The sequence below is a fragment of the Prunus avium genome, chromosome 8 (assembly GCF_965620075.1).
Source record: "Prunus avium chromosome 8, drPruAviu1.hap1.1, whole genome shotgun sequence".
NCBI lineage: Eukaryota > Viridiplantae > Streptophyta > Magnoliopsida > Rosales > Rosaceae > Prunus > Prunus avium.
The window spans coordinates 3,191,069-3,217,628 of NC_142291.1; the positions used below are offsets into that span (position 1 = coordinate 3,191,069).

Below are 26,560 nucleotides of genomic sequence, written 5' to 3' on the forward strand. Positions count from 1 at the left end.
TATCTTCTACTCATAGTATTTTTTTTCCTCGTTCAACAAATAGTTTTTTTATATGTTTTTTCTTGGTAATGGGACAAGTCGGGGAACCCGTTCCCCATTGAAGACGTCGATGGGGAATCCCTGATTTAAATATTCCGGGTATGAAGGCAAGATGGGGCAAAAATGCTTAATGGAATGAAAATGACATACCCACTCCCAATTCGATCCATTGCCATTCCTAGTTAGAGGGGGCTGGTTGTAGAGGCCAAATTGAAAGTGGCCTCACATTGCCAAAATCCTAATTTTGTTAATTGCTATATGTGTTACAAGAAAGTTTTTTTTTGTCTCCTCTTGGGGGATCAATACCGCTCTCATTCTCACTTTCATTCTCCATAAAAAGTAAAAATTAAAAATTAAAATTGAAATAGTTATCAAACAGACTCTAAATTTAACCCTTTTATGATTGAAGATGACCTAAGAACAAACCCCTCGGGATACGTAAGTCCCTCTCCCTAAATTAAGTAATATATAATAGTATGCATACTAAGTAATCTACAATTCGATTTTCTTTATAAACTATATAATAGGGGTCGTGATGATGTTATTCAATGGTGCCTGTATAAGGGTGGCACATGTCATGCTCACCTAACTTGCATGTGATATTTCCCCTCCTCGATGATGAATAATGGACCTAATACAATATGACAACGACACAAATAATTTTTCTTTATTGACAACACCATAAATAATTAACTTTCTTCATTGACAACGACACAATTAATTATCTTTAATTCTCCACTCATACCTGTACATGCGACCAAATGAGATGAGATTAGACTCGCCATTTGGAAGGGCATCTTCCCTTGACGAGTGACACGTCCTTGGATGTAGAAAAGCAATAGAAGAACAAAAAAAACAAATGACAAACAGACAATAAAGCAGCCATCAATAAAACAACAATATGGGGTCTAGGTTAGTGAAAATCGAGTTTTGATTTGTAGAGTAATAGTCTCAAGTTCGAATCTCCATAGCACATTCACAGCGTGTGTGAGAAAACTCCCTCTCTTCTGACCCAAAAAAAAAAAAAAAAAAAACAGAGAAAACCCCCTCCTACTTCCAAACTTCGGCAGAAACTAAAAAAATATAAAACTACAATTTGAGAAACAATCATAAGAGAGAAAACAGATTGATATTGGTTAGCAAAAAAGACCACCCCCAAAACCAAAACAAAAAACAAAGGACACTAAGAGTAAATCAATCTTCCATAGGAAATATAAGATCTTATTAGCATAAACGCTAATACAACCCAATAGGTGTTCCAGTAAGATTAGGACTAAAACATGCTCTAAATGATCCTATCTCCTAGAAATGATAACATAATTCATCTGTAGTTTTTAACTGATACAGGGTACTGTGGGTTCTGTGTACTGTGTGAGCAGCAATCTTCACAGCCTTAAGTCCTGCACCACATACATATACATCGGTATGTAGTATGTACAAGAAGCTATCTGAGATTAACTACCCTCCTCTAAATTCTCAAACATAAATACGTTCCTGTGGTTAATAACTAAAATAAAGTTTCTAGGCCCTCTGGTTGAAGTCCATGAAGCTCGGGCGAGCCTGTCCATTGGAAACAGCCTGGTTGTGAAGCATGTGATGGTGCTGCTGGTTCTGGCCGCTACCAAGCTGATGATGCGAGGACGACTGAGGGGAGGCATATTGAGGGGGGAGCCCTCTGTAGAAAGGGTTTCCATTCCCAGGTGGGATTTGGTTGGTTTCAATCTTAAGCCGCTGAACTTCCTCCTTAAGTTTTTCATTCAAGGCTGTAGGTGTAAAATAAACAAAAAGCAAAGCAACTATAATATAACCTCAAAAGAAAAGTTTGCTAACTTGAAAGCTCAAGGTATTCAAGCCACATGAAAGTAAAACAATTCCACCACTCCTTTTCCATAACAGCACAAACATACAAAATAACTTGCATACCATCTCTTAGTTGTGCTTGTTGCTCCATAGCCTGTAAGCGAAGCTTGAGCTCCTTATTCTCAGCAGTTATAACAGTAGTGTCCCTCTGCATCACAGATACATTAATAGACTGACTAGGATGCAGACACTGTTAAACTAAAATCCTAAACTGACTCTTAAACTACCTGAATTATGCGCTACACAAACTTGCATGTGCTACAAGAACATATATGGTATAATTAAGAATAGGGTCAGTCCTTATAAAGACAGCCTGGTGTCGAAGTCCAGCAAGAACCAAGAGTTTGTCCTAGATTTGAACCAGAATGACTCTGAAAATTGCTTAGCAAAATACTGTTACACAGTAAATCTTAAAATTCAAAAGAATGGAAACAAATGAAACAAGTTTGCCAAATTAGGAAAACCATCTAAGATTGATTGTAACTTTTGACCATCCACCATGGGCAATGAAGTTTCTCGCATTACTGGCACCTACCGTCTAGTAGGTGGTGACCATTAAAAATTCAATCCTACTCAGGAAGCCCGAATATTCTAATAATATAAGGGCTGTGGTTGCACCAAGCTCCTTTTAGGTTGGACATGACATGGGTTATGTCCACAGTTTTAAAAGAATCAGTTATTTCTAGACTCTTCAATCTAGCAAAGAGAAACAAAGGCCTGCAGATAACATAAAAAAGAAACTATAGAATCAAATGAAGGATCCCAAATTCTCATATCTGTTTGTCAAATCAACTTCTAGAGTCTTCAATCTAGCAAAGAGAAAAGGATAAAAAAGACAGAGAAGAGATCTCAGCAGAGGAGAAATAGAGCTCACTAGTTGAAAAGACTTGAGCACAGAACACAAGGAGGTAGCAGCTTATAAGATTTGACCTTTTTCACTATGAAGTTATAGCATAACATCATCAGTTTGTAACTGTTATGGAAACATATTATCTCCTAACTATGTATAAACCTGCTTTAATCCACATCCCAGCTAACTGGCCAATGCCCTGACCTTATTCCTAAACTTAATTAATGTTCCAGAACGATCGGGATTTCTGGTAACTAAAGCAACATGGACGTTTAAATGTTCTTCAACAGAAAAGTTAGTGCCAATTTAAAGTTACAGCAAAAATTTTAGGTTACAAAAACTGCATTCTGCCATTCATAATCTTTCCCTATTTACAATGTGTGGCTTTTTCCTTTTCTGTTGATACTAACTTGTGTCCAGAACAATGTTATTTTACATTTTACGTTAAGTGTTTCGAGCTGAGGGTTTATATTGAAAAGATAATTAAATGGATACACAAAACTACTTAGTTATGGACATAAGCAACTGAAATTTATAAGCTGAGGATCCATACTTGACATTAATGTGTATGTTTACTTCTTGTATTGTTAATGGAAATACAAAAATCATACCAAAACAAAGATCATAATCAATGTTAAACTATCCCTTAAACAAAACACATTTCCTAAAGAATAAAAGCTTAGGTATCTTAGAACATAAAAGCTAGAATCTCACAAAAACCTGCCGCATTAGGGGAATTAATTTCATTTACTGAACTGACAGAAGGACCCGATCTTTAAAAAGAAAATGACGTCCGTAAGATTGAAAAGAATCATTATGAGGAACTTTGATGTAATAAAGTAACTTTGTACTGTTAAGTGATTAAGGAAACTGATAGAGTTTTCCTAGCAACCGAAAGATCTATTTATCCATATTTCATATGTAACCCTATGTGCCTAACGTACTGGAGAATGAAGCAAGCATGGAAACATTGACAATTTAAAAATGGTAGAAAATGGAAGGAAAAGTAAACAACCGTGCACCCGAACAAAACCACCCGCATAAATGAACAATGAAAATAATTTCATGATGATCATTGCAAAGCAGAAAATACCATTTTTGTAATGTCCGTTTCATAACAAACCAAGCTGTGGGTTCCATTGGTTTAGCAAGTAGTACCTAAAGTCTTGCCCAACTGATACTTCTTATTCCATAAAGCTACAAAAGTCAAGGTCTTAGGTATTACCTGTAACAGAGTGACCTGTGCTGATAGGGTTGTTGCCTCTGTCTGAAGCGTCTGCACCTTCCTCTCCAGCTCATTGGTATATCTCACCTTCCTCTCCTTCGACCGCGCAGCAGATTGTCTATTGGCTAAAATCCTATCAACCGCAAAATTATGAATTCAATTTCTCATTCCACCAAATAAATAACATCTACCAAAAAAAAAAAAACAACATTTCCATAAAACAAGTTTTCTTTCTTCAAAATTTCGCAAAAGAAATCCCATTTTACGTATCAAATTAGATTCTGAACATTAACAAAGGCCAAATTCCCTCAACTAATTGAAAAGAGTTTAACTGAAATCTGCAGAAAGAAAAAACCCTAAAAAAAACAGCAAAAAGAAAAACGATGATCCAGTTGAGGAAAGGGTCAAGAAGACAGCCACAAGAAAAACAAAACAGATACACAAAAACCAAAAATGGGCAACCTTTTAGCTCTCTTTGGGTCAATAAGAGAGAGCTCAGCAAGTCTCTCAGGAGCTATGGACTTCTTGATACCGTCCACCACGATCACGGGCGAGTCCGCCTCAAACGATGGCGTAAAGGAGCCGTCCATGGAGTTGCTGTGCCTGTGGTGGGCCCCAGACCTCTGCCCCCCAAGGGCTTCTCTCCCGGAGTCTCCTCCGGCCCCGAGGCCGAGGCCATCGAAGAAGTCGGAGTCGACGGAGAGGCTCCGGAGGTGGGCGACGGCGGCGGTGGAGCCGGAGGAAGTGGGGCCGCCGGGCCTGGAGCTGGAGAAGGGGTTGGGTGGGCCGGAGGAGTCGTCGGAGTCCAGGGTCACTGGGTTGCTGCTACGTGGCAGGAGGGTTGGGGAGGGGAGGCAGGAGAGGTCGAGGTCTGAAGGGTCGAAGAGGAGGAGGTCGTCGAAGTTGGGGATGCGGAAGGAGGTGTCGGAGTGGGCTCGGCGGTGGTGGGACCCGCGCTGTGGGGTCTCGGACATCTGCTCCATGTCATTCGAGGATGTCGGTGAGGGCCTTGAACCTCCGGTGAAGTTGTTGTTCAAATCCATTTTCGTCTTTTGCTCTGTTTTTTGTGTTTTTTTTGGTTTTTGGGTTTTTGGGTTGTGGTGGTGGTGGGTGGTAACGGTGGTCAGGTGTTTAATGTTTATTGATGAGAGTGGTGGTGGGAGTTTTAAGTGGTTGAAAACAACGGGGAGAGAGAGAGAGAGAGATTGGGATTTGAGGGGTGGAGAGAGGGAGAGTGCGTTGAAAGTGAGCAAGTAGGAGGTTGGTAGAACCTAAAGTGATAAAAGTGCTTTTGGGAAGAAGGACTCGAACGAGCTGAGTTAGTAGTAGAACCCAATTATATCTAGTTTGACATTATATTCCACTATTTATAACCTCCACACACGTAATGCATATGGAAGAATAGTTGTTTTCATTCATCTGCAATATTGTAGAAAAAGAAGTATGAGAAGTTGTTTGTAAGAGAAAATTTTGATGCTTATATGTTTCCGTTGCCTTTTTTTACCATAATTATTTTAACTCATGATATTATATAATTATAACTACTAACAACGTGGTGGTGTGAGGAATTTGAATGCAATGTAAAATCGTACAACTCACATGGCAAGCCAAGATCGATAAATAGTATGAAGAATTTGATTGGGGCATCTACAAAGACAAAACCTAAGTTCAAAAGTTACCGGGTTCAAGTTTTTAAGAACTCACTAATGCTTAAGTTAGTAATCATATTCATTGAGGGCATGTTTACGTATCAGTAATGGGTATGGGAGGAAATGGAATGATTTCCATTCCTGACTTCCCCTGCGTTTACTTGCAATCTGGAATGAAAAAAATAAGTGGGCCCCACCTCAAAATCCGTAATCACATCCCCTCAAAACTGGGTATCAGATCACCTAGGGGGGAGTAGTCGATACGATTCCCATTCCTGTTTTCTCTTAATAACTTCCAAAAATACCTTTACTACTTTACCATAATTCCAAAACACCCCAACCCTATAAAAAAAATAAAAACTCACCAAGAAGTTTCAAGACGCTCCAACTTCTTTTTCACGTTATCGTTGCAGACACAACCTCCCATAAGCAGCAGCAACGCCTTGTGCTATGTAAATCATTCTATCTATCTATCTTCTTCTTCTATCTTCTGTCTTCACATTCATCACAAAATATAGTATGGTCATAGATAAAGACTTTTGTGGAGATTATATATCTTTTTTTTTTGGTAGTATGAAGATTATGCAGGTCATTATTATTTGATTGTTGAAAGATATACATATTTATTGGAGTTTATTTTTTCGTTTTTTTCATTTGAAATTGGCTCTTGACAAAGGTGTTATTTACATTATCATTGAACTGTCCACTTGCTGTTCATCTTGTTCAACATATTGATTCCTCATGTTTACACCACCTTACTAGTTTACTACCGGATTAGTTTGGTCTCCTTAGCCAATTTGAGAATTATATATGTGCTGTGGTGAAAATGTGCAGGGCATTTTAGTAATCAAATTAATTTGGATTCTAATTCATGAAAATTAGTAAACAATAACAATGGGAATCAACCCCATTCCTTTGCTAATTCCATATGTTTAGTAAACAACTTAATGGGAATGATTCTTCCCATACCGATTCAGTAGTTCCCCGATTCCTAAATTCTCTGATTCCTTACTTTCTCCATTACTGATACGTAAACATGCCCTGAATGTTTGGCGAGAATGTTTAGTCTAAATCAACTTACAGTTGGTAGCATATTTAAATCCCATTTATATTGATTTTAAGATCGACTAATCCTCCATTAACTTTTGGAAATTGATTGGAAGATTTTAACTTGAAACTTGAAGTTTGGTCGAGCTATTTGCTGATACCAAATATGAACAGCGCACTCGTGCCAAAAAGATTGTGCGGATTTCATGCATCAACTCTTCAAATGGGCTTCAACCCAATTGGGCTCTTGTTAGACATGTAAGTCCTCATGAACAATTTCTCCAAGAATACGATAAGAATTCATACATATATGTTAGTGAATTGAGGTTTAATCACAAGTTATGAATGAGAAAACATGGTAATGTCTTTAATGATGATGAACATGACTAGTTACTATGAGAGTATGTCTTATATGTGTGAGATACAAGTCATGAATGCTCTTGCTATAGACATATCACGACTTCTATTAAGACTTGGCAATTTAATCTCCAAAAGAGATTGGTGAATCTCAACACTAGAGTGTATAGCTCTAGATTGATACACAAGTGCATAAAAGTGTATTGATATATCAAGAGGATTGCATCATCTAAAAGGTTGTCAAATTATGATGCATAAAACTAATAAGAGTAATAAGCTCTGAATTTAGAAAGGAGTGTAAACTCATGTTTTATGCTTGGTGGCTTTAATTAGACAATTGGTGCGAGTACTTACCTTCTTTGTGGAGTTATCCCCCTTGAGTGTTTTCGTCATGGAGCCTAGCTAGCCTATTCAATGATGTTGGATTGTCGAATTGATTATGAGCAATGTTCTCAAAGATAATGTAACTGAACTGGTTTGGCAATAGGAATATTCATTATTTTATTGCATTTACGAAGGAGCATTGGTACTTTGAGGAGAAATTATAGAATACTACAGTAGTATGGTCACGTGGTACATCTTGTACACATGTTGTAATATGGATAGAAGACATAATTTATTTTTCCCCCGTTTATGGAATAGTATCAATAAGAGCAAGTGCAATTATTGAGTTAGTAAGTTTAGAGTTGTTGTAAAAAGTTATCTTAATCATTAGAGTGCAAGTGCAATTAGAGTTCTATAGTGAAGTCGACTCCAGTTTAATTATTTTGGTATTAAGTCAAAAGATTTGATTAGATATGCCAAATCAATTAGGAGCCAATATTAGGATGTCCTAGAGATCCCACCCTTAAGCCATGTTTAGTAGGCTGGACTGGATTAGATATATTCAATTAAAATGGACAAGGGTCCAATATGTTGTTTGATGGGCTTAATTGTTTCACACATTGGATATTGGACCTTGGATCCAAGTTCCAAATATCTACGACTCTAGAACCCAACCCCATACGTGAGTTTACAATGAGCGCGAGCTCCTCTTCGTCTTCCATGCTCAACCTCCACTGCATCGTCTTTCTTTGGTTGGCTTTCTTCTCTCTCTCTCTCTCTCTCTCTCCCTCCCTTCCCTTTCCCCTTTCTCATGCCTCTCAATTTCTTCTCTCTCTCATTTTTTCAGGGAAGAGATTGATTTGGCAAAATGAGAGAAGAAATGGAGATTGAAAGAAGAGGATAAGAAAGAGCTTATAAAGAAATAGATAATGAAGAAATGGGAACTTGTGAAATGTCGAATGATCATATTGAGCAATTTGACATGACGGATGCCGGAGGCAGCCCTTAGTCCACAATGTTTGCAAGCTAGAAGTCGCTTCGGTCGTACCTCGCACTAGAGTGGCTGGGACCAGGTGCATGTGTCGCACGAAGAAGTCTGTTGTCGGATCAGTAGGTGTCTTGCCGATACGTAGGGCACACATGTCGCACGAAAGGATCTGCAACTAGATCAGGATGCATCTTATCGATTGATACAACACACATGTCGCGCTTAGGACTTTGCTTCAGAATTGGCAAGCGTCTTCTGGATCGATAGGGTACACAAGGCGAGCTTAAGAGTTTGCTACCGTATCAGGAGGCATCTTACCGATCGGTAAGACACACATCTTCTCGATCGGTAGGGCGCACATGTCACGCTTAAGAGTTTGCTACCAGATCGGGAGCGGTCTTATCGATCGTTAAGTAACACACGTCATGTGTACGAGTTTACTATCGTATCAGTAAGCATCTTGCCTATTGGTTGGGTACATAGATCACATGTTGGAGTTTGCTGATGGGTGGCAAATGTCTTGCTGATTAGTTGGACGATGACTCGCATGTCAGGCATATGAGTTGTCTACAAGATCGGCAAGCGTCTTACCGACAAGTAGGACGACAACGAACGGGAAAAATTGTGGAAATTGGAGGTTGAGACTTACACGTTTAATTCCCTCCAAAAGAGGCGTCATTTCACAATTTACTTAGGAACACAACACAAAAATCAAAATCAAAGACTAATAAATACTTTATCAGCCTGTTCTCTTCTTTGGGAAATGAAAATTCACTATAAGAAATAGGTTTATTATCATAAAACGTCCCTGACGTTTGCGAAATTATCACATTGCATCCTTAATGTTTTTTTGTATCATTAATGGTCCCTAACGTTAATACATGTACTCTTAAATAGTCCTTCTGTCAAAAGAACCGTTAAATCTAAGGGTATAATCGTCAAATCAATCCAAAATTATAAAAAAAAAATTTCTTCCCTTCTCTCTCTCTGTTTCTCTTTTTTTTTCTCCTCTCTTTCCTCCTCTTTTCTTCTTCTTTTCCTTCGCTGTTTCTTCTTTTCTCTCCCTTTTTTTTTTCTTCTTTCCTTCTTTGTTCCTCATTTTTCTTCTTTCCTTCTTTCTCTTTTTTTTTTCTTCCCTTCTCTCTCTCTCTTTCTCTTTTTTTTTCTCCTCTCTTTCCTCCTCTTTTCTTCTTCTTTTCCTTCGCTGTTTCTTCTTTTCTCTCCCTTTTTTTTTTCTTCTTTCCTTCTTTGTTCCTCATTTTTCTTCTTTCCTTCTTTCTCTCTTTTTTTTTTTTTTTCTTTTTTCTCTTTTTTCTTCCTCTTTCCTTCTCTCAGGGTGGTGATTTGGGTGGCTAGAGTGCTGGGTTGGTGGGCTATGGAATGGGGCAGGGAGAGAGTTGCAGAGAAAGTACATAGAGGGGGTGGTTATGGAGGTCGAGGTGGTGGTTTGGGTGGCTAGAGTGGATGGGTTGGTGGGCTGTGGGAGGGGGCAGGGAGAGAGTTGCAGATAGAGTGGTGGCTTTGGTGGTCGGGGTGGTGGTTTGGGTGGCTAGAGGAGACAAAAAGAGAGAGAGAGAGAGAGAGAGAAGGGAAGGAAAAAAGAAAGAAAGAAGAAGAGTGAGCGGGGCAGGCGGAGAGAAAGAAGAAAGAAGAAAGAAAAGAAGAGAGAAGGGAAGAAATTTTTTTTTATATAGTTTTGGATTGATTTGACGATTATACCCTTGAATTTAACGGTTTTTTTGACAGAGGGACTATTTAAGAGTACATGTATTAACGTTAGGGACCATTAATGATACAAAAAAATATTAGGGATGCAATGTGATAATTTCGCAAACGTCAGAGATGTTTTGTGATAATAAGCCTAAGAAATATCAAAAATTTGCACAACTAAAAAGTGAAGAAATATGAAAAATTTACAAGTAATGTCACACACAATCTAGATACTAGGTATCTTCTCATTAATAAGGCCTTGTTAGGTTGATTTAAATAAGATTTTAGTCACTTGTATTAAAGCAAAAGCATAATAAGATAGCTTTTTCAACACTTTGTTAGCATGGTAAGGTATTATGAGAAAGAAGGTTAGCACAAGGGTTGGAGCACCACGCATAACAGCCCCCTACATTGGACGCTGCACAAACTAAAGAGGAAGACATACCAGAAAGCTTAAAGGTTAGTAGAACGAGAAGAGAAATGGAGACTAAAAGATAAGAATAAGAAAGAGCCTATAAAGAAAGAGATGATGAAGAAAAAGCTCGCTAAAAGGTCTGGCGAGCACATCAGAGGTTTGCCGATCGAGAAGTGGCTTCTGGGTGGGGAACTTGTGAAATGTCGAATAATCATACTAAACAGTTCAACATGATAGATGCCAGAGGCAGTACCCAATCCCCCAAGTTTGCAAGTTAGAAGTTACTTCGGTCATAGCTCGCACTAGAGTGACTGTTGCGTCGATTCAGCTGCATCAAAATGGATTCAGCTACATCCTCAACTTGTGATACTCGCAAGTGCATGAGCCGTTCAGTAGTATAGCATATGTAAGTGCGAGGTCGATCCCACGAGGATTGATGATAGATTGATTAATTCGATTCCCTGTACAAAACAGAAATGGAAACAAGATTTAATTGTGAAAACTACAAAGATTGAAAACAAGAAAGAAAGAAAATAACTAACTCAAGCAAATAAGTTCCCAAGTTCAATTTAGATTAACGGATTGATTCTAGCTAAAGTATGATTAAGCCATGGTGTCTGGTCCTAACCTTGTATTCCTAATTCCCTAATTTGATCATATGTTGTCTAACCTAAAATTAAGCATTAGGAATCCATTAAGCATAGAAGAACATTTTAAACAACCAAGTATGTATCTAATCCAGATTGTCGAATTCATGCACACTCTTCCTATTCATAGTTCAATTCGAATTAAAGCATGGTGTCTACTCTTAATTCAAACCAAGATAGCTAATATGCAATCCTTAATGGTGATCAATCATTCAAACTAGCATATTAACTTATAAGCATAATGAATAAGAACAAAAACCATAATTGAAACTTGGAAACTAATCAAACTTGAAAACTAAGAAATTACATTACAATAAAAAATAAAAGTAGAACTTAAAAACTTGAAGGAAAATTTAGTAAAAGAATTTTGTTACAACAATTGAGAACTAGAAAGGAAAACTAAGAGAATTTGAGGGAGAGAAGGGAGGGGAGCTCTAGAGAAGTGTTTGACAGCTCCCCCCGTTGGGGTGTGTTTACAAGCTTGGAGAACCTCACTATTTATAGGCCTAGGAGAAGTAAGAATCTAATTATACAATTGAGTGCACTAATCACACTCATTTCTCCTAACACACTATTGCATTTGAAAACAATTCCTCTTGTCTTTAGGCTTAGTGTTGCAGCTCCCACTTCATCTTCTTTTAATTCATTTGGCTGCTGCAAAATTGCACTAACAAATCCCACCACAAACAATTAGCTCATGCATATGTCATGCATGACAATGCATTGCAGTCTTCTTTTGGGCTTGTTCCTCCAAACTGAAATATCTGGAAAAATATGGATCTTGAAGCTCTTTGTCTTATCTTTCCTAGCACCAGCTCAAGGAAAAATCAGAAAGGCCTTCAAATGTCAGTTTTGGCCCAGTAACGCAGACGCTGCCTAATTTGACCTTAAGCTGCCAAAACTTGTATAACTTTCTCTAGAAGACTCGGAATCACGAACCGTAAAATTCTCCAGAAAATAGACTTCTGTAACTTTCCAATGATGTATGGCTCATTATTTGGTTCTTCCTGAGCTAGTACAGTCCAATCCGTGAAGTTGACTAATCTGCAGACACCGTTTTAAGCTAACTTGTCTCCAAAATGCATTTAATGAGTCTCAAATCTCAATACATTAAAACAAACACAAAAGATATTAAAAGCACAAGTTTAACTAAAAAACATAACCAAATCATATGTTAGAAGGTTACAAAATGGTATGTAATTATGCACTGATCAGTGCCCGGGACAAGGTGCACGTGTCGTGCGAAAGAGTTTGCAATCGGATCGGCATGCCTCATTCCAATCCATAGGGCATACATGTTGTCCGTAAGAGTTTGCTACAGGATCGACATGTATCTTGCCAATACGTAGGGTTCACATGTCACACAAAGGGGTATGCAACCAGATCAGGATGCTTCTTGTCAATCGATAGGTCACACATATTACGCGTTGGAGTTTGCAAATAGGTTAGCAAGGATTTTGCCTATTAGTAGGACGATGACTCGCATGTTGCGCATGGGTGTTGTCTACAAGATCGACAAGCGTTTTACCAATCTGTTGGACGACGTCGTGAAATAAAAATCATGGAAATTGGAGGTCGAGACTTCTGAGTTTAAATCCCTCCAAAAGAGGCGTCATTTCACAATTTACTTAGGACCGCAATACAAAAACCAAAATCAAAGATTAATAACAGCTTTATCAGCCTTTTCTCTTATTTGGAAAATGGAAATTGACTACAAGAAATATCAAAAATTTGTGCAACCAAAAAGTAAAGAAATATAAAAAAATTTAGAAGTCATGTCAGCACGATCTAGTTACTATATTCTCGTTAATAAGGCTTGGTTAGGTCGGTTTAAATCAGATGTTAGTCACTTGTATTAAAACAAAAGAATAATAAGATAGCTTCTTCAACATGCTGTTTCTACAATACTTTGTAAGCATGGTAATGTACCATGCGAAAAAGATAGGAAAATGGGGATGGAGTGCCATGCATATCCGCCCACCCATGTGGGTCGGGGCACAAACTAAAGAGGAAGGCATACCGGAAAGCTTGAAGGTTGGTAGAACGAGTGGAGAAACAGAGACTGAAAGAAGATAATAAGAAATAGCTCATCAAGAAAGCAATGATGAAAAAGAGGCTTGTTAAGAGGTTTGGCGATAGAGAAGTGGCTTATGGGTTGGGAGAATAAGGAAGAGCTCAACAAGAAAGAGATAATCAACACTAGTCCCCTAAGTTCCTGAGTAAGAAGGTACTTCTTGGTTGGGGACTTACAATTTCGAGTGCACTAGCTGAGCAAATTCGTAGTTCATTTTCTAGGGTGTGTGGTGCACTACCTCCACATGCCGTAGGGCTGTGATGCCGAAGGCACAAGACTTGCGTGTTGCAAGGTGAGAAGCCGGATGGAGAGGGGGTGCCGAAGGCACAAAACTTGCATTTAGCAAGACAAGGAGCTAAAGGGCACGGGGGGTGCTGTAAACACAAGACTTGCATGTCACAAGGCAAGGTTCTGAAGGGCACGAGGGTGCCGAAGGCACAAGATTTACATGTCACAAGACAGAGTGCTGAAGGTTAGGATAATACGCCAAAGGTCAAGGCTGTCGAATGCATAAGACTTGCATGTCGCACGAAAAAGTGTTACAGGGCACGAGGGTGCCGAAGACACAAGATTTGCATGTCGCAAGGCGAATTGCCGAAAGGCATGAGGGTGACGAAGATCATGATAATACGCCGAAGGTTGAGGTTGCTTATGACAAGACTTGTATGTCTCAAGATGAGGTGGCAAAGGCACATGACTTGCATGTCGCAAGACAAAGTGCCAAAGGGCACGAGAGTGCTAATGAACAAAAGTTATATCTTGCAAGTGCACAAATCAATCTGATAGTATAGCAAGCAAATACAAGTGTCATTCCCACAAAGATTTATAAAGTTTATTAATTAATTCCAAATAAGAATACCTTAAAGAAAATGGGAAATAAAAAACGTAAGTGTTGAGATTTTAAGGTAATAAAATAAAATAACAAAAGTTGAAAACTAGTTTTGAAAGTCGATGGATGAATACTAGGTCTCTGATTTCACCATAAAAATCATATTTTATGTATTGAGTTAATTTTGAGAATAGATTCACAATTCAATTCCAAGTATTCATTCTTTTATTATTATGATGATTCGTTCGGCCTTGGCGTCACGAAGTATCCTCAATTAAACCCAACTAATGAACCCCATAGCCAAATATTAACCAAGAACCCATTAAGTTGAAGAAGAACAATCAAGAACCAAAAAGTGTCTTAGCTTGAACCCCACCTTCAACAACAACTCATTCATTCATAGTGCATATAAGATTAGGGATGAACCCCTTGCCCCAACCTTATCTTAGACAATCCAAAATACCTATAATGGTCAATCACAAGTATCAAGATCACAATTATAATAATGAATGAAACAAGGAATTTAAATTAGTTAAAAACAAAATATTAACTCAATAACATAGAACTGCATGTTAGATTACATTGGATCCCCATCAAAGAATTTAGTTACCTATAGCCATCTTAGAAAGAAACAATATACTTATGATCATAAAATACAAAATTTGAATTAAGATAGAAAAACCCTTAGATGAATCCACTATAGTTGAACTACTTCTCCAGTAGATCTTGAAGACTATGAACTGCGAAGAAAGTGAATATGTGTAAGTCAGATGCTTTTAGATATCAAACAATATGCTACGGCACCTCCTCAAAGCTGGTTGAATAGATGCATCTATAGGCAACACCCAAAAGAGAAATACACCAGCTGCCAGGGTTAGGAGAAAAGATAGGAATTAAATCCATCTGGAATAGGGAGTTTGCTCTGGATTAGGATTTGACCTTCAATGCACTTACCTTGTCCAAACTAAACCCCAACCATCCCAGCAACTATAGTTGACTTATGATTTAATTAACACAAGATGTAGGCAGTTGCGAACCCACAAAGGCACCCTCGCCGGAAAAAGGTTTGGAGTCATCAGAGGTTGCCCCTCGGCACTGCCTTAGAGGTGCACACCAACTGTTTGAATAAATGCTTGAGAGACCTTTTGTTTCCTCTTCTTTGCTGCGGTACTGCGCTGTGTGTCGTTTTGTTTCTTTTCTTAAATCATGGCCAAAACGAAGTGTTTTGGGGCCATGTAAAAAGAATAAACAATGAAAAAAAAAACATGAATCAGCCTTTGCGTTGAAACTTGAAGAAGCCAGGCCCAAGTTGGAATTAAATAGATGATGGAAATGATGACCATCACTTGCGTTCGAACTTGAAGGCTTGAAGCCCAAGAACCATCCAAAAGCTTGCTTACCAAGAATGGTAACTTGCGATGCTAAGTCGTCAAGAATCGAGCGAACCACTGGTACTAAAATTGATGTAACTTCCTCCAGAAAACTCAAAATCACGAATCGTAAAATTTTCCATAAACTAGACTTCTAGAGCTTTCCCAGCATATGCAGCACATTATTCGTAAAGTCAACCCAACCCATCTGCATAGTCCATTCCTTGACTTCCAAATTGCTAATTACAACTTTCTGCCTTCTTTGCTCATTTTCACCATATTTTGCTCCTTTTAGCTCCAACTCACCCTTAGGGACAATTTTCTATAAAACTCATGTTAAACACATCAAAATGACAAATTTCACAGAAGAAACTAGTACAAAAAATAGGAATAAAGTATAGAAAATAAACATAAATATGGAATTATCAGGTGTTGAAGGCACAAGACTTGCATGTTGCAATACGAGCTAAAGACGAGTCTAGTTTAATTATTTTGGTATTAAGTCAAAATTTGACTAGATATGCCAAACCAATAAGAAGCCAATATTAGGTATGTAGGTATAATCTTTCTCCTTCTGTTACTTGTAAAGTTTGTTTTGATATCAGGTCTTTAGGGATCCCTAGGGGATTCCATTTGTAACTTTTTGTTTGTCTTAAAATAAAAGAAGATAAAATAAAGGAGCCACTATTAGGATGTCCTAGAGATCCCACCGTTAGGCTATATGAGTACTGTGATCATGTTTTTATTTTTATTTTTAATTTTATTTTTTTAATGTTTGATACAAGCAATAATCTAATTTAATCTAATCTAGACTATGGAGAGGGAAATTTGAACTCAGGTGCAGAGTGAGGAGCACATCCGCTTTAGTTAATTTGGCTAAGCCCATGTTTACCGAGTATAGTGATCATGATTACGATAATTAAAAATAACTAAAATAATATATGTATATATTAAAGTAAATTATATAACACATAAAATAATGATTTTGATATCCTAATTTCATCATACCATATTTATTCTTCATATCAAACATATATAAAGGGACGAGCTTGATTAATCCAAAAGACTAGCTTACTTAATTTTAAAAAATCAGTTTCCGAAACTGTTAAATGTAGCTTTATGTAATGTTAAATCAAACATCAAAAGAAATAAATTTCATAAAACATGTGAAAATTTTGAAATATGAAAAAAAAGAGGTTAAATAATGTGATTTGGGGATTGGGTTCTATTGGGTTGGAGGCGAAGCGGGTTAAGAGCAGCATTTTGTTTTAAAAGCCCAATTCCAGATTGAAAACCCATCCTTGAGTGAAACGGTGCACTTCATTGAAAGGAGGGCATCAGCAGCACTGTCGCTGTGCATTTAATTGAAAGGAAAGGAGGCAAGCCTGGTGCGCCGTCGTCGTTTTTGTACAACTCAGGGGCCACCTCGCACCGCCGTCACCGAGAATTTCCATCTCAGATAACGGCGGCTTCATCGGCCTCCATTCATTCAACGTACCCGTATCCATATCCGACGCGTACCGCACACCCGTATCCGTATCCGTATCCGACGCGTATCGCACCCATATCTGAATCCAAAATCTTCATTGGTTTGGAGTTGTAAGATTTGCCAAATCGCTTGTATTAATCGACCGTTAATTGAAGCATATTGCTTGGAACTAGTTTCCATTTTCCACTGATGTTCATCTGTGCATGTTCCTTCATGTCCTCAGTAAGTGTACCTGGCAATGGCAAAATACTAACAAAGATGTGACTGGCATTATTATTGTTGGTTAGGTAGCTGTTAATTTTCTTTTTTTCTAATTAAGAAAATAACATTGATCTGATAAAAGAAGAGAACTTATAAATGTTGTAGGGATTAAAAATCCGCTAAAATTTAAGCTGAAATTCCTTTAGCTTTGTGCTTTAATTTTCCGACATGATAGTGAGTGATTGGCTTGAGATACCGCCAACTATGTGCTTTGAAGTTTTTGAGAAAAAAACCTTCAATCCTCTCAAGCAATGCCATTCCGTTGATATGATTATATTATGTTTCATCCTTTATTATATCAAACAAGCACACACAAAGTTGCTAGACATACATAGTGAATGAAAGATTAGTATAGGAACAAATCCTCAAACAATGCATTAATCATTAATGTTCAAAGGTGCATGATGTCAATTTTCTCTGACATGTTAGAAACGTATTTATAGATGATTTTTCTGTTTTTGGAAATTCTTTTGTCATGCATGGCAAAATTAAAAGAAAGGAAACAACAAAGCAAATTTTGTTGTCATGTAAGGAAATGAGCCAAGTGTTTTCCATTAAAACTTGCTACCTGTGGCCACCTGCAATGTCTTTTCATTTTTCCTTTTCATTTTTTCTCTTCCTAAATTTGTACAGACAAACAACAAAGAGCAAGAAAATTTTTAAAACTGTGGACTGCTGAAAGATGAAAACTCAGAGTGGTTTAAATAGGAGCAAAGAGAAAGAAAGAAAGAAAGAGAGACAAATTAATGAGTTCTTTGGGCGGCCTTCCGTGCTTTCTGTGCTTGTTCCTGGTCTTAGTTCTCATCAAGATCCTTCACAAGCTATGGTGGACTCCAACTCGCATACAGAAGCAGATGGCTCTGCAGGGGATCCATGGCCCTCCTTACAAACTCACCAATGGAAACACCAAAGAAATCTCCCACATGATGAAGGAAGCCATGGCCATGCCCAAAACTATATCCCACGACACACTTCCTTTAGTCCAAGCTCACATTCACTCATGGACCAATATTTATGGTAAGAAACCATCTCAATTAGCTACTTTTTTTTTAAAATTATTTATTTTGGGTCATCTGTGTTTATCAACAGGGAAGAATTATCTGCAGTGGCATGGTTCTCAGGCTCAGTTGGTGATCACAGAACCTGAGTTGTGCAAAGAGATACTGAATAACAAAGATGGAGCTTATCCAAAAAAAAAAGTCCAAAACTTTGTAAAGAAGCTATTAGGAGATGGCCTGGTTTCAACAACAGAAGATGAAAAATGGGCAAAATTGAGAAAGCTGGCCACTCTTGCCTTCCATGGAGAGAGCTTAAAAGCAAGTCTTTTTTTCACAGTTAATGGTAATTTCTTGCAAAGAGTAGTATAGTAGTGAAGTAAAATCTGATGGGATGGTATTGTTTTACCAGAGTATGATTCCAGAAATGGTAGCTAGTGCTGAGACAATGCTAGGAAGGTGGAAAAATTATGAAGGAAAAGAGATTGATGTGCTTGAAGAGTTTAGGTTGCTGAGTTCAGAAGTGATTTCAAGAACAGCATTTGGCAGCAGCTATATTGAAGGAAAGAACATTTATGGGATGTTGAACAAGTTAGGGTTCATAATCTACAAAAATTATCTCATAATCAGGGTTCCTGTCATTAGGTAACTTCATTTCAACTAAATCTCGAATTGCGAAACCACACATGGATAGCCATTCAATCTCTGTTCTCTTAGTTATTGAATATCTGATTGATTGATTGATCAATGTGTGGCATTCTTACTCCTCAATATAAATGGCATCCAAATGATCTTTTGGTTGGTCAATTGTGGGATCCTTCGAATTTGCTAGAATACATTCTGTACCTTACTATGTTAACAGACACAGAGTCATGCCTAAACAATTCTCTCTGTATCTTCTTAAAAAAAATATGACTCATGCTGATGATTCCCCCTAAAAAAGAAGAGATACTGGTGCAAATTCCAAATTTGCATTATAGCCAGGAGAAATATACTCAATAAAAATTTTCATTATAGCCAGGAGAAGCATACTCTATTTCATTTTCGTTGTATAGTTGGTGCATTAGGCTTGTTATGCAGAGAACCATTCTTCTTTAATCTTCTTTTATTGTTTTCCCATAGCAGTGAGCATTAATTCTGTTCTCATGTTTAGTCTTTCATTGAAAATTGCAGTAAGTTCTTTAAAACCAGCGATGAGATAGAGTCGGAGAAACTTGAGAAAGGAATACAAGACACTATAATAGAGATTATTAAGAAAATGGGTTAATTACTGTAGACGTCCGTCAACTATGGCCCCAGTTGCAATTGGGTCCGTGAACTAAATTTTGTGGCAATTTCGTACTTTAATTTGACAATAGGGTGCAATTAGGTCCTGCCGTAACTGAATCCGTCGAAATTGACCATGTGAGTGTCACGTGGTCTTGTTGGTCGGGGTATAAGTGACTTTTCGTCGTTTCGAATGAAACAAATCGAATATAGCGCTGAAGAAAGGGGAAAGGACGTGAACTATCCCTTCTGAGGCGGCCATTGGAGTTGCATACGGTGAGCGAACCCTTCTGATGCAGCCATTGGAGTTAAAATTCTTGCAGCAGTGACTGAGTGAGTGAGAAATTTTCTATGTAAGCTTCGAAATTTGGGGTTCATCGGGGGTACAGTTAAAGGTTAAGGTTTCATTTTGGGGGTAGTTGGGTTTTTGGTCCTTTTGGCTGATAGTGATGGAAGAGTTTGACTTCCGTTGGGGTGGTGTTGCGCCTAAATATAGTAAGTGATTCTGCCTGTTTGAATACGTATGAGTTGGTTTTGTTTTCATCTGTGTGGTCCATAACTTTTAAAGATTCCTTACACGCTTTGTTGCTTTATACTGTCGTTGACTGCAACACTAAAGGTTTTTTTTATCCCTTCTTGTCTTCTATCTATGCCTCACACCAAATGGACTGAAGTTATTCCATAGCAATTTAAAAACTGAACGAAATGTGTACTGTATATTTTGGTTTTGGTGCAGAACATTGAATTAAAACATGGTTTTGTCTGATTTTAGGTGTGTGTGTTTTAGCATTGTTTTGACCCTTGTTTACTGTGCAGGTAACCATGAAAACTGTAGTTTAGAACTTCACCGTGGGGGTGTGTTGCAAAGTGGGGAGTATAAAAATGGAAAAGTTTGTTACTTGGATAATGTTGTACAGGATTTTCTGTCATTGGTGGACTTAAGAAAGATAGGGAAAGGGCTTGGTTACAATGTAGACATTTCCAACCCCAAACCAACTCTGGAAATATGGTATAGGAAGGGTGGAACCCATGGTGTAGGTGGGCTTGAACTTATCAGCTCTGATGCTAAACTGGTTGACATGCTGGGCCAAATGCCATGTAATAGGATTATGGGGTTGTACTATACTGAAGTGGGCAATTCTAATATAGTTTGGAGTCAAGGTTTGGATGGTGCAGACAATTATGCAGAGCAACACAATGTTCAGGTGGAAGATGAAACTGGGGTGGAAGATGAAACTGTCGAAGATAAAGATGAAGCTGAGGTTGTAGACAGTGAAGAAGATGATGGAGAATTTGTTGATAGTGATTACGAGTTCAGTGAAGAAGAATTTGGGTTTAAGACAGTTGAAGTACCTGTTCATGAAGGGGCAAAGGACAAAGGAGGCGATAGCAATAGGAGGGCTGGTTTTGAAGCTCCTGGAGAGGTGTCATCAGATGGTGAGCACACCTCAGATTTTGATACTGAAAGTGAGGGTGATGGGGATGATATGGAAGGGGATAATGAAGGGACAAGTAAGGTGAGAAGGAAAAAAAAACTGCCTCGGTTTAAGCAGTATAGAAGGGCGGTGGACTTAAAGAATCCTGAGTTTCGGCTTGGGATGCAATTTGAAAACAGACAGGTTCTTAAGGAGGCACTCAGGGAATATTCCATTATTCATGGAAGGAAACTGTTCTTTGAAAAAAATGACAAGACGAGAGTAAAGGCAATTTGCAACGGAGGATTAAAATGTCCATTTGTGGTTTATGCTTCACAGATTGGAAAGAATGTGCAAACATTTGTAATTAAGAAGTTGAGCTTAGAACACACATGTGGGAGGGTGGAGAAACTGAAGTTTGCTAATCCTAAATGGATTTGTGACAGATTTTCTAGCAAGATTAAGAGAAACACATATTGGAATCTCAAAGCTTTTCAAGGAGAAGTTTTGGAGTCCTATCATGTGAGGGTGTCCAAAACTCAAGTGTATAGGGCAAAGAAATTGGCTAAAGCACAAATTGAAGGAAACTACATACAGCAATATGCATGGTTGTGGGACTATGCAGAGCAGTTGAAGAAAACCAACAAAGGTAGTACAGTGAAAATTAAGTGTGATATGGTTGGGGGTGAAGCAATATTTCAAAGGATTTATGTGTGTTTGGCTGCTTGTAAAAGAGGGTTTTTAGAAGGGTGCAGGCCTGTAATTGGGGTTGATGCTTGCCATTTGAAAGGTCCTTATCCTGGCCAAATATTGACTGCTGTAGGAGTTGATGGTAATAATGGTCTTTTCCCAATTGCATATGTTGTGGCTGAGATTGAAAACAAGGACTCTTGGATTTGGTTTCTGTCTTTGTTGATTGAAGATTTAGGTATTAGAAATGGTTTATCCTGGGCTTTCATAAGTGATAAGCAAAAGGGGCTCATACCTGCCATTGCACATGTACTACCAACTGCAGAGCATAGGATGTGCGTCCGGCACTTGTACAATAATTTCAGAGCAACACATCTTGGTCTCACTCTTAAACACATGTTGTGGGCAGCTGCAAGAGCCACTACTATTCCTTGGTGGGAAGCAGAAATGGACAAGATGAAGGAAGAGGACTCGGAAGCTTGGAAATGGTTGGTGCAGAGACCACCCAATAATTGGACCAGATCTCATTTTCATACAAGGTATAAGTGTGATCTTCTACTGAACAACCTTTGTGAGAGCTTTAATGCAGCTATAATTGATGCCAGAGATAATTCCATTTAAACATGTTTGGAGAGTATTCGAATGTATGTGATGCTTAGGATGGCTAATTGAAGGGCTGCTTGTGGTAAATGGAAACACCCTGTTGGCCCAAGGATATTCAAAATAATTGAGAAGAACAAGATGGGAGCTTCTCAATGCATTCCTAGATTGGCTGGGGAGAAAATGTATCAAGTCAGTCACATGTATGGTGGGGAGTTTGTTGTAGATCTTGCAGCAATGTCTTGTAGTTGTAGGAGATGGGATTTATGTGGCATACCCTGTGCACATGCTATTTCAGCTATATTCCACAGAGATGAAAACCCTATTGAATATGTACATGAGTGTTATAACCCAGAGACATACATGAGGTCATATCTACCAATAGTTCACCCCATCCCTTCTATGGATCAGTGGGTTAAGGGTGGCTTGCCTCCAATTAGACCTCCATTTCATAAGCGGCAACCAGGAAGACCCAAGAGAGTGAGGACAAAGGAGGCTGTTGAGGTTCAATTACCAGCCCCAAACCCACCAAACCCTTTGCCTCCAGGTTACACTGCTCCAGCAGCAAAACTTAGAAGACTCTTCATTAAAATTAGATGTGGAGCATGTGGAAAAGAAGGCCACAATCGAAGAGGATGTGGAAGATAGGTTGTTTAATAAAAAAGGGTTTTGTTATGCATTTTAATTATTTGTACTGTGGTCCGCTGTGGTTGTGATTTTGTATAGTTGTGCTTGTATGTTGTGCAGGCTGAGGCAGCCCAAAATGGGAATGTTGGCCAAAATGAAGTTCAAGCAGCTGACAATGGAAATGCAGGCCAAAATGATATTGCCCCAGCCCAAACTGACACTGCCCCAGTCCAAACTGACACTGCCCCAACCCAAACTGAAACTAATGCTGCCCCAACTCAAACTGACACTGCCCCAGCCCAAATTGAAGTTATTGGGCGCAGAGGAAGAGGAAGAGGAAGAGGAAGAGGAAGAGGAAGAGGCTTATGGAATCCAGCTGCAAGGATGTCATCTTCACAACCAGTTAGTTGCCTATTATTCTTGCCCAACTCAGATTTTTTATGTTTCCCTATATAGTAATATATTTTGTTTGTGCTTTTTATCTTAGGTGGTAAGGGATATCAGTCAAGGAAGGGTCAATCCGCCAATGACATTCTCACAAGTGCCCTTGCAAGGAAAGTTCAAACACACTGTCAAAAGAGGAGCACAAGTATAGACTGTCAAGACTGATTTTGTGGACTTTTAAGACCTATTTTTGGACTCTTATGTACGTACTATGTGGATGTGTATTTTGGGTGAACAATTATAAACTCAAGTATGCTATTTGGTAATGTTATTTTGAAGGCTCTTTTGCCTATTCTATGTAATGTTCAGGTGTATTTTGGATTGTATGTAATGTGCAGTTGGTGAATGTTAATTGGTAATTGAAGCCTTTTGGATTGTATGTAATGTGCCCCTGTTCATTTGGTATACACTGCCAATTCGGCACAAAATCAGCTTATATAGCAAAAATCTGATACATTGCCAAATAGGCACAAAATAACCTTAGCCCAGGTTTCTGCCCATTTCTGCACTACCATCAAAAGCTGTTCAAGAGTATATACAACATTATGCCCATTTTCTGCCATTTCTACACTACCAAATCATCCATATTGATGAACAATATCACAATTATTAAACAAAACAGAATAACAACCCAGAACCACCTTTGTCTTTGTCAATAACTCAAAATTTCCCCTTCTAGTACAACAACTTGTTGACCCATTCCCAGATTCTGTTTTTTCAAAATCTTGATTTCTTCTTCCTCTTCTCTCAGTTTTTGCTCTAATTTATTCTTCTCTTCTTCCATCTTTCTGAAATTCTTCGCCGTTGCTCTCAATTCGTCCTCCATTGCTCTTACTCTTCTAAGTAACCCAGGCAAGATTTCCTTTCCTTGTGCGCATGTTTCTTTCTCCAGCCATTCGAAAAAATGCACCCCCCCTCTTACTGTTCTGCAATTCAAACAAAACGAAACACCAATTTTAGACCCAAAAAACCACCAATTTCTTTCTCCAACCATGCGAAAAAATGAAAAACCAATTAACCCTTATGCAATTCAAACAAAAACTTACCCGATTATTGCAACATGCCTCAAATCTTCTACCGGGATTCAGATCTGTCCATGAAGTCCGCTGTTTGATTTCCGACCCACACTCGCAGTAACGACGCCTACAATTTGAATCTGTCGAACTCTCCGACATTTTTCCTTCCCTCGCAGCCCCTTCTCAGGTCTTCAGTTCTTCAGTCTTCATTTGGGGGTCGAAGCCAAGGGTTTAAGGCGAGTGTTCAGATTCGAAGGAGAGTCTTCAGACTCGAAAGGACGTTTTTACCCCTCATTTTGACGGACAAATTGACAGAATTGGACGGCAGGACCTAATTGCACCCTATTGTCAAATTAAAGTACGAAATTGCCACAAAATTTAGTTCACGGACCCAATTGCAACTGGGGCCATAGTTGATGGACGTCTACAGTAATTAACCCTAAGAAAATTTAAGAGAAGAGAAGGCAATGACTGGAGGAGAAGACAGATTTGGAAGTGATTATCTTGGATTACTTGTAGAGGCTCAACATGATGCCGATGACAACCAGAGGATTTCAGTGGACGAAGTTGTTGATGATTGCAAGACGTTTTACATGTCCGGACAAGAAACTACTACTACTTTGCTTTCTTGGACTGTCTTACTTCTGGCAGTCCATACAGATTGGCAAGAGGAAGCAAGAAAGGAGTTCATACAATTATTTGGCAAACAGACTCCACATCCCGATGGGATTGCCAAACTGAAAACAGTAAGAAAGCCAAGAACACAATCAATTGCTTTTGTAAGTGGCAAAAATATTTTCTCAATTAAATTTGAAATCCTGATTTGTTATCTCTTTTTTCATTTTCATGCAGATGAGTATGATCATTAATGAGTCTCTACGGTTATATCTGCCGCCTGTTTCTATTATAAGGAAAGTTGAAAGGGAAGTTAGATTGGGAAAGCTCACTCTTCCTCCGAATCTTGATTTGGTTATCTCAACTATAGCAATTCACCATGATCCTGAAATCTGGGGACGGGATGTGCATCTTTTCAAACCAGAGAGATTCTCGGAAGGGGTTGCTAAAGAAACTAACAACAACATAGGTGCATTTATACCATTTGGATTGGGACCTCGAACTTGTGTGGGCTTAAACTTTGGCACTACTGAAGCAAAGATTGCTTTGTCAATGATTCTACAACGCTACTCCTTCACCCTTTCCCCGGGTTATGTTCACTTTCCCTTGCATTATCTTACAATTCGGCCACAACATGGAGTTCAGGTAATGCTACACTCACTTTGAATTGCAAAGACATTGATGTATCGATTGCACCCATGATTCTTGAGCTTGGTGTATCAAGTACCCGGACATTAATGCCTTTGGATATACTGCTAGCTTACTAACAGTGCAAGTGAACAACTGATTGATTGTCCTGAAGTGTTTTAAAATTAAATAAGAAACATCTGCACAACTGTATTAGTCCATAGTGTACTCACTAATAGATCCTTTGCTGCTGCCTCCAATTTTGTAATCTAGATTGCTTTTTCTTTTTAGTTCTTTTTCCTTTTTAGTTGGAGGCTGCATTGCATAGCTCTGTATAACTATATGTAGACAGATTGCTTAATAGAATCATGTATTGATTAATAGAAGCATCAGAACTTCCAGAATATTGACTGTTTGTTCATTGAGCTTGACTTTTCCAATTACCTCCATAGGGAGAAATGGGCTTGAATATTTGAAACCTTGAATAAAGGCTAAATTGTTGGTGTCGTCCTTAAAATAGGTACCGCGTTGCACTAGTGGTCATTTCAATAAACTTCGATTGTAATGCTGCCATCTTTCCCTTCAACCCCTTCTTCCTTCTTGAGATCCTCTTTCCCTTCTATTGATATCTCTCTCACTTTGACTTTGATCGAGTTGTTTAGGCTTTGGAACAAAGTAATCATGGAGGGATTTAAGATTGAAATGGCGGGCTCAGACTGGCGGAAGAGGATGAAAAAGAGGGAGAGGCCATGGTGGTGGGGGAAGCCACTGTAATAGAAAGTGACTTATTTCCATATATATCGGTTGCACACTGATTGTGAGAGCAAATAAGGGCTTAAAGAAAGCGTAGATGCTACAACATAACTAATCCTCTCATGGTCTCATAACCTGCAGATACATTTACAACATAACTAATCCTCAAAGTCCCTACAGGACAGAGGCTGCAAATTTCTACTATCATCTGAACTCTCCCAAGTATTGAACAAACCAACGAAAATATGATATGTGAAAAGGAATTTGTTGGCGAGTCCTTACTTAGTTAGGATCAAGGTTTAAAATATCGATGGTATCAGAAATATCGGTAGTTCAAAAACACAGAAATTTTGATGGAAATATTGGGATATTATCGAT

At 38.5% G+C, this 26,560-nt stretch overlaps 3 protein-coding genes across 3 annotated transcripts; 2 read left to right on the plus strand and 1 right to left on the minus strand.

Moving 5' to 3' along the window:
• Window positions 1-1,223: 1,223 nt before the first annotated feature.
• Window positions 1,224-5,311, minus strand: VIP1 (VIRE2-interacting protein 1). The gene is made up of 4 exons (XM_021953454.2): window positions 4,437-5,311; window positions 3,975-4,107; window positions 1,963-2,047; window positions 1,224-1,802 (listed from the first exon to the last, which is right to left on the minus strand). The coding sequence occupies exons 1-4, from the start codon at window positions 5,015-5,017 to the stop codon at window positions 1,561-1,563; spliced, it is 1,041 nt and encodes a 346-aa protein (XP_021809146.2). The 5' UTR covers window positions 5,018-5,311; the 3' UTR covers window positions 1,224-1,560.
• An 11,405-nt stretch (window positions 5,312-16,716) lies between these two features.
• On the plus strand, window positions 16,717-25,468 carry LOC110752727 (cytochrome P450 CYP749A22-like). Its single transcript, XM_088246193.1, has 7 exons — window positions 16,717-17,095; window positions 17,768-18,151; window positions 18,224-18,450; window positions 18,542-18,774; window positions 19,303-19,391; window positions 24,647-24,933; window positions 25,040-25,468. The coding sequence occupies exons 2-7, from the start codon at window positions 17,881-17,883 to the stop codon at window positions 25,466-25,468; spliced, it is 1,536 nt and encodes a 511-aa protein (XP_088102319.1). The 5' UTR covers window positions 16,717-17,095; window positions 17,768-17,880.
• Window positions 19,845-22,986, plus strand: LOC110746108 (uncharacterized). Its single transcript, XM_088245315.1, has 3 exons — window positions 19,845-19,890; window positions 20,212-22,748; window positions 22,848-22,986. Exons 1-2 carry the CDS (start codon window positions 19,845-19,847, stop codon window positions 22,119-22,121), a joined length of 1,956 nt encoding a protein of 651 aa, XP_088101441.1. The 3' UTR covers window positions 22,122-22,748; window positions 22,848-22,986.
• Window positions 25,469-26,560: the final 1,092 nt, after the last annotated feature.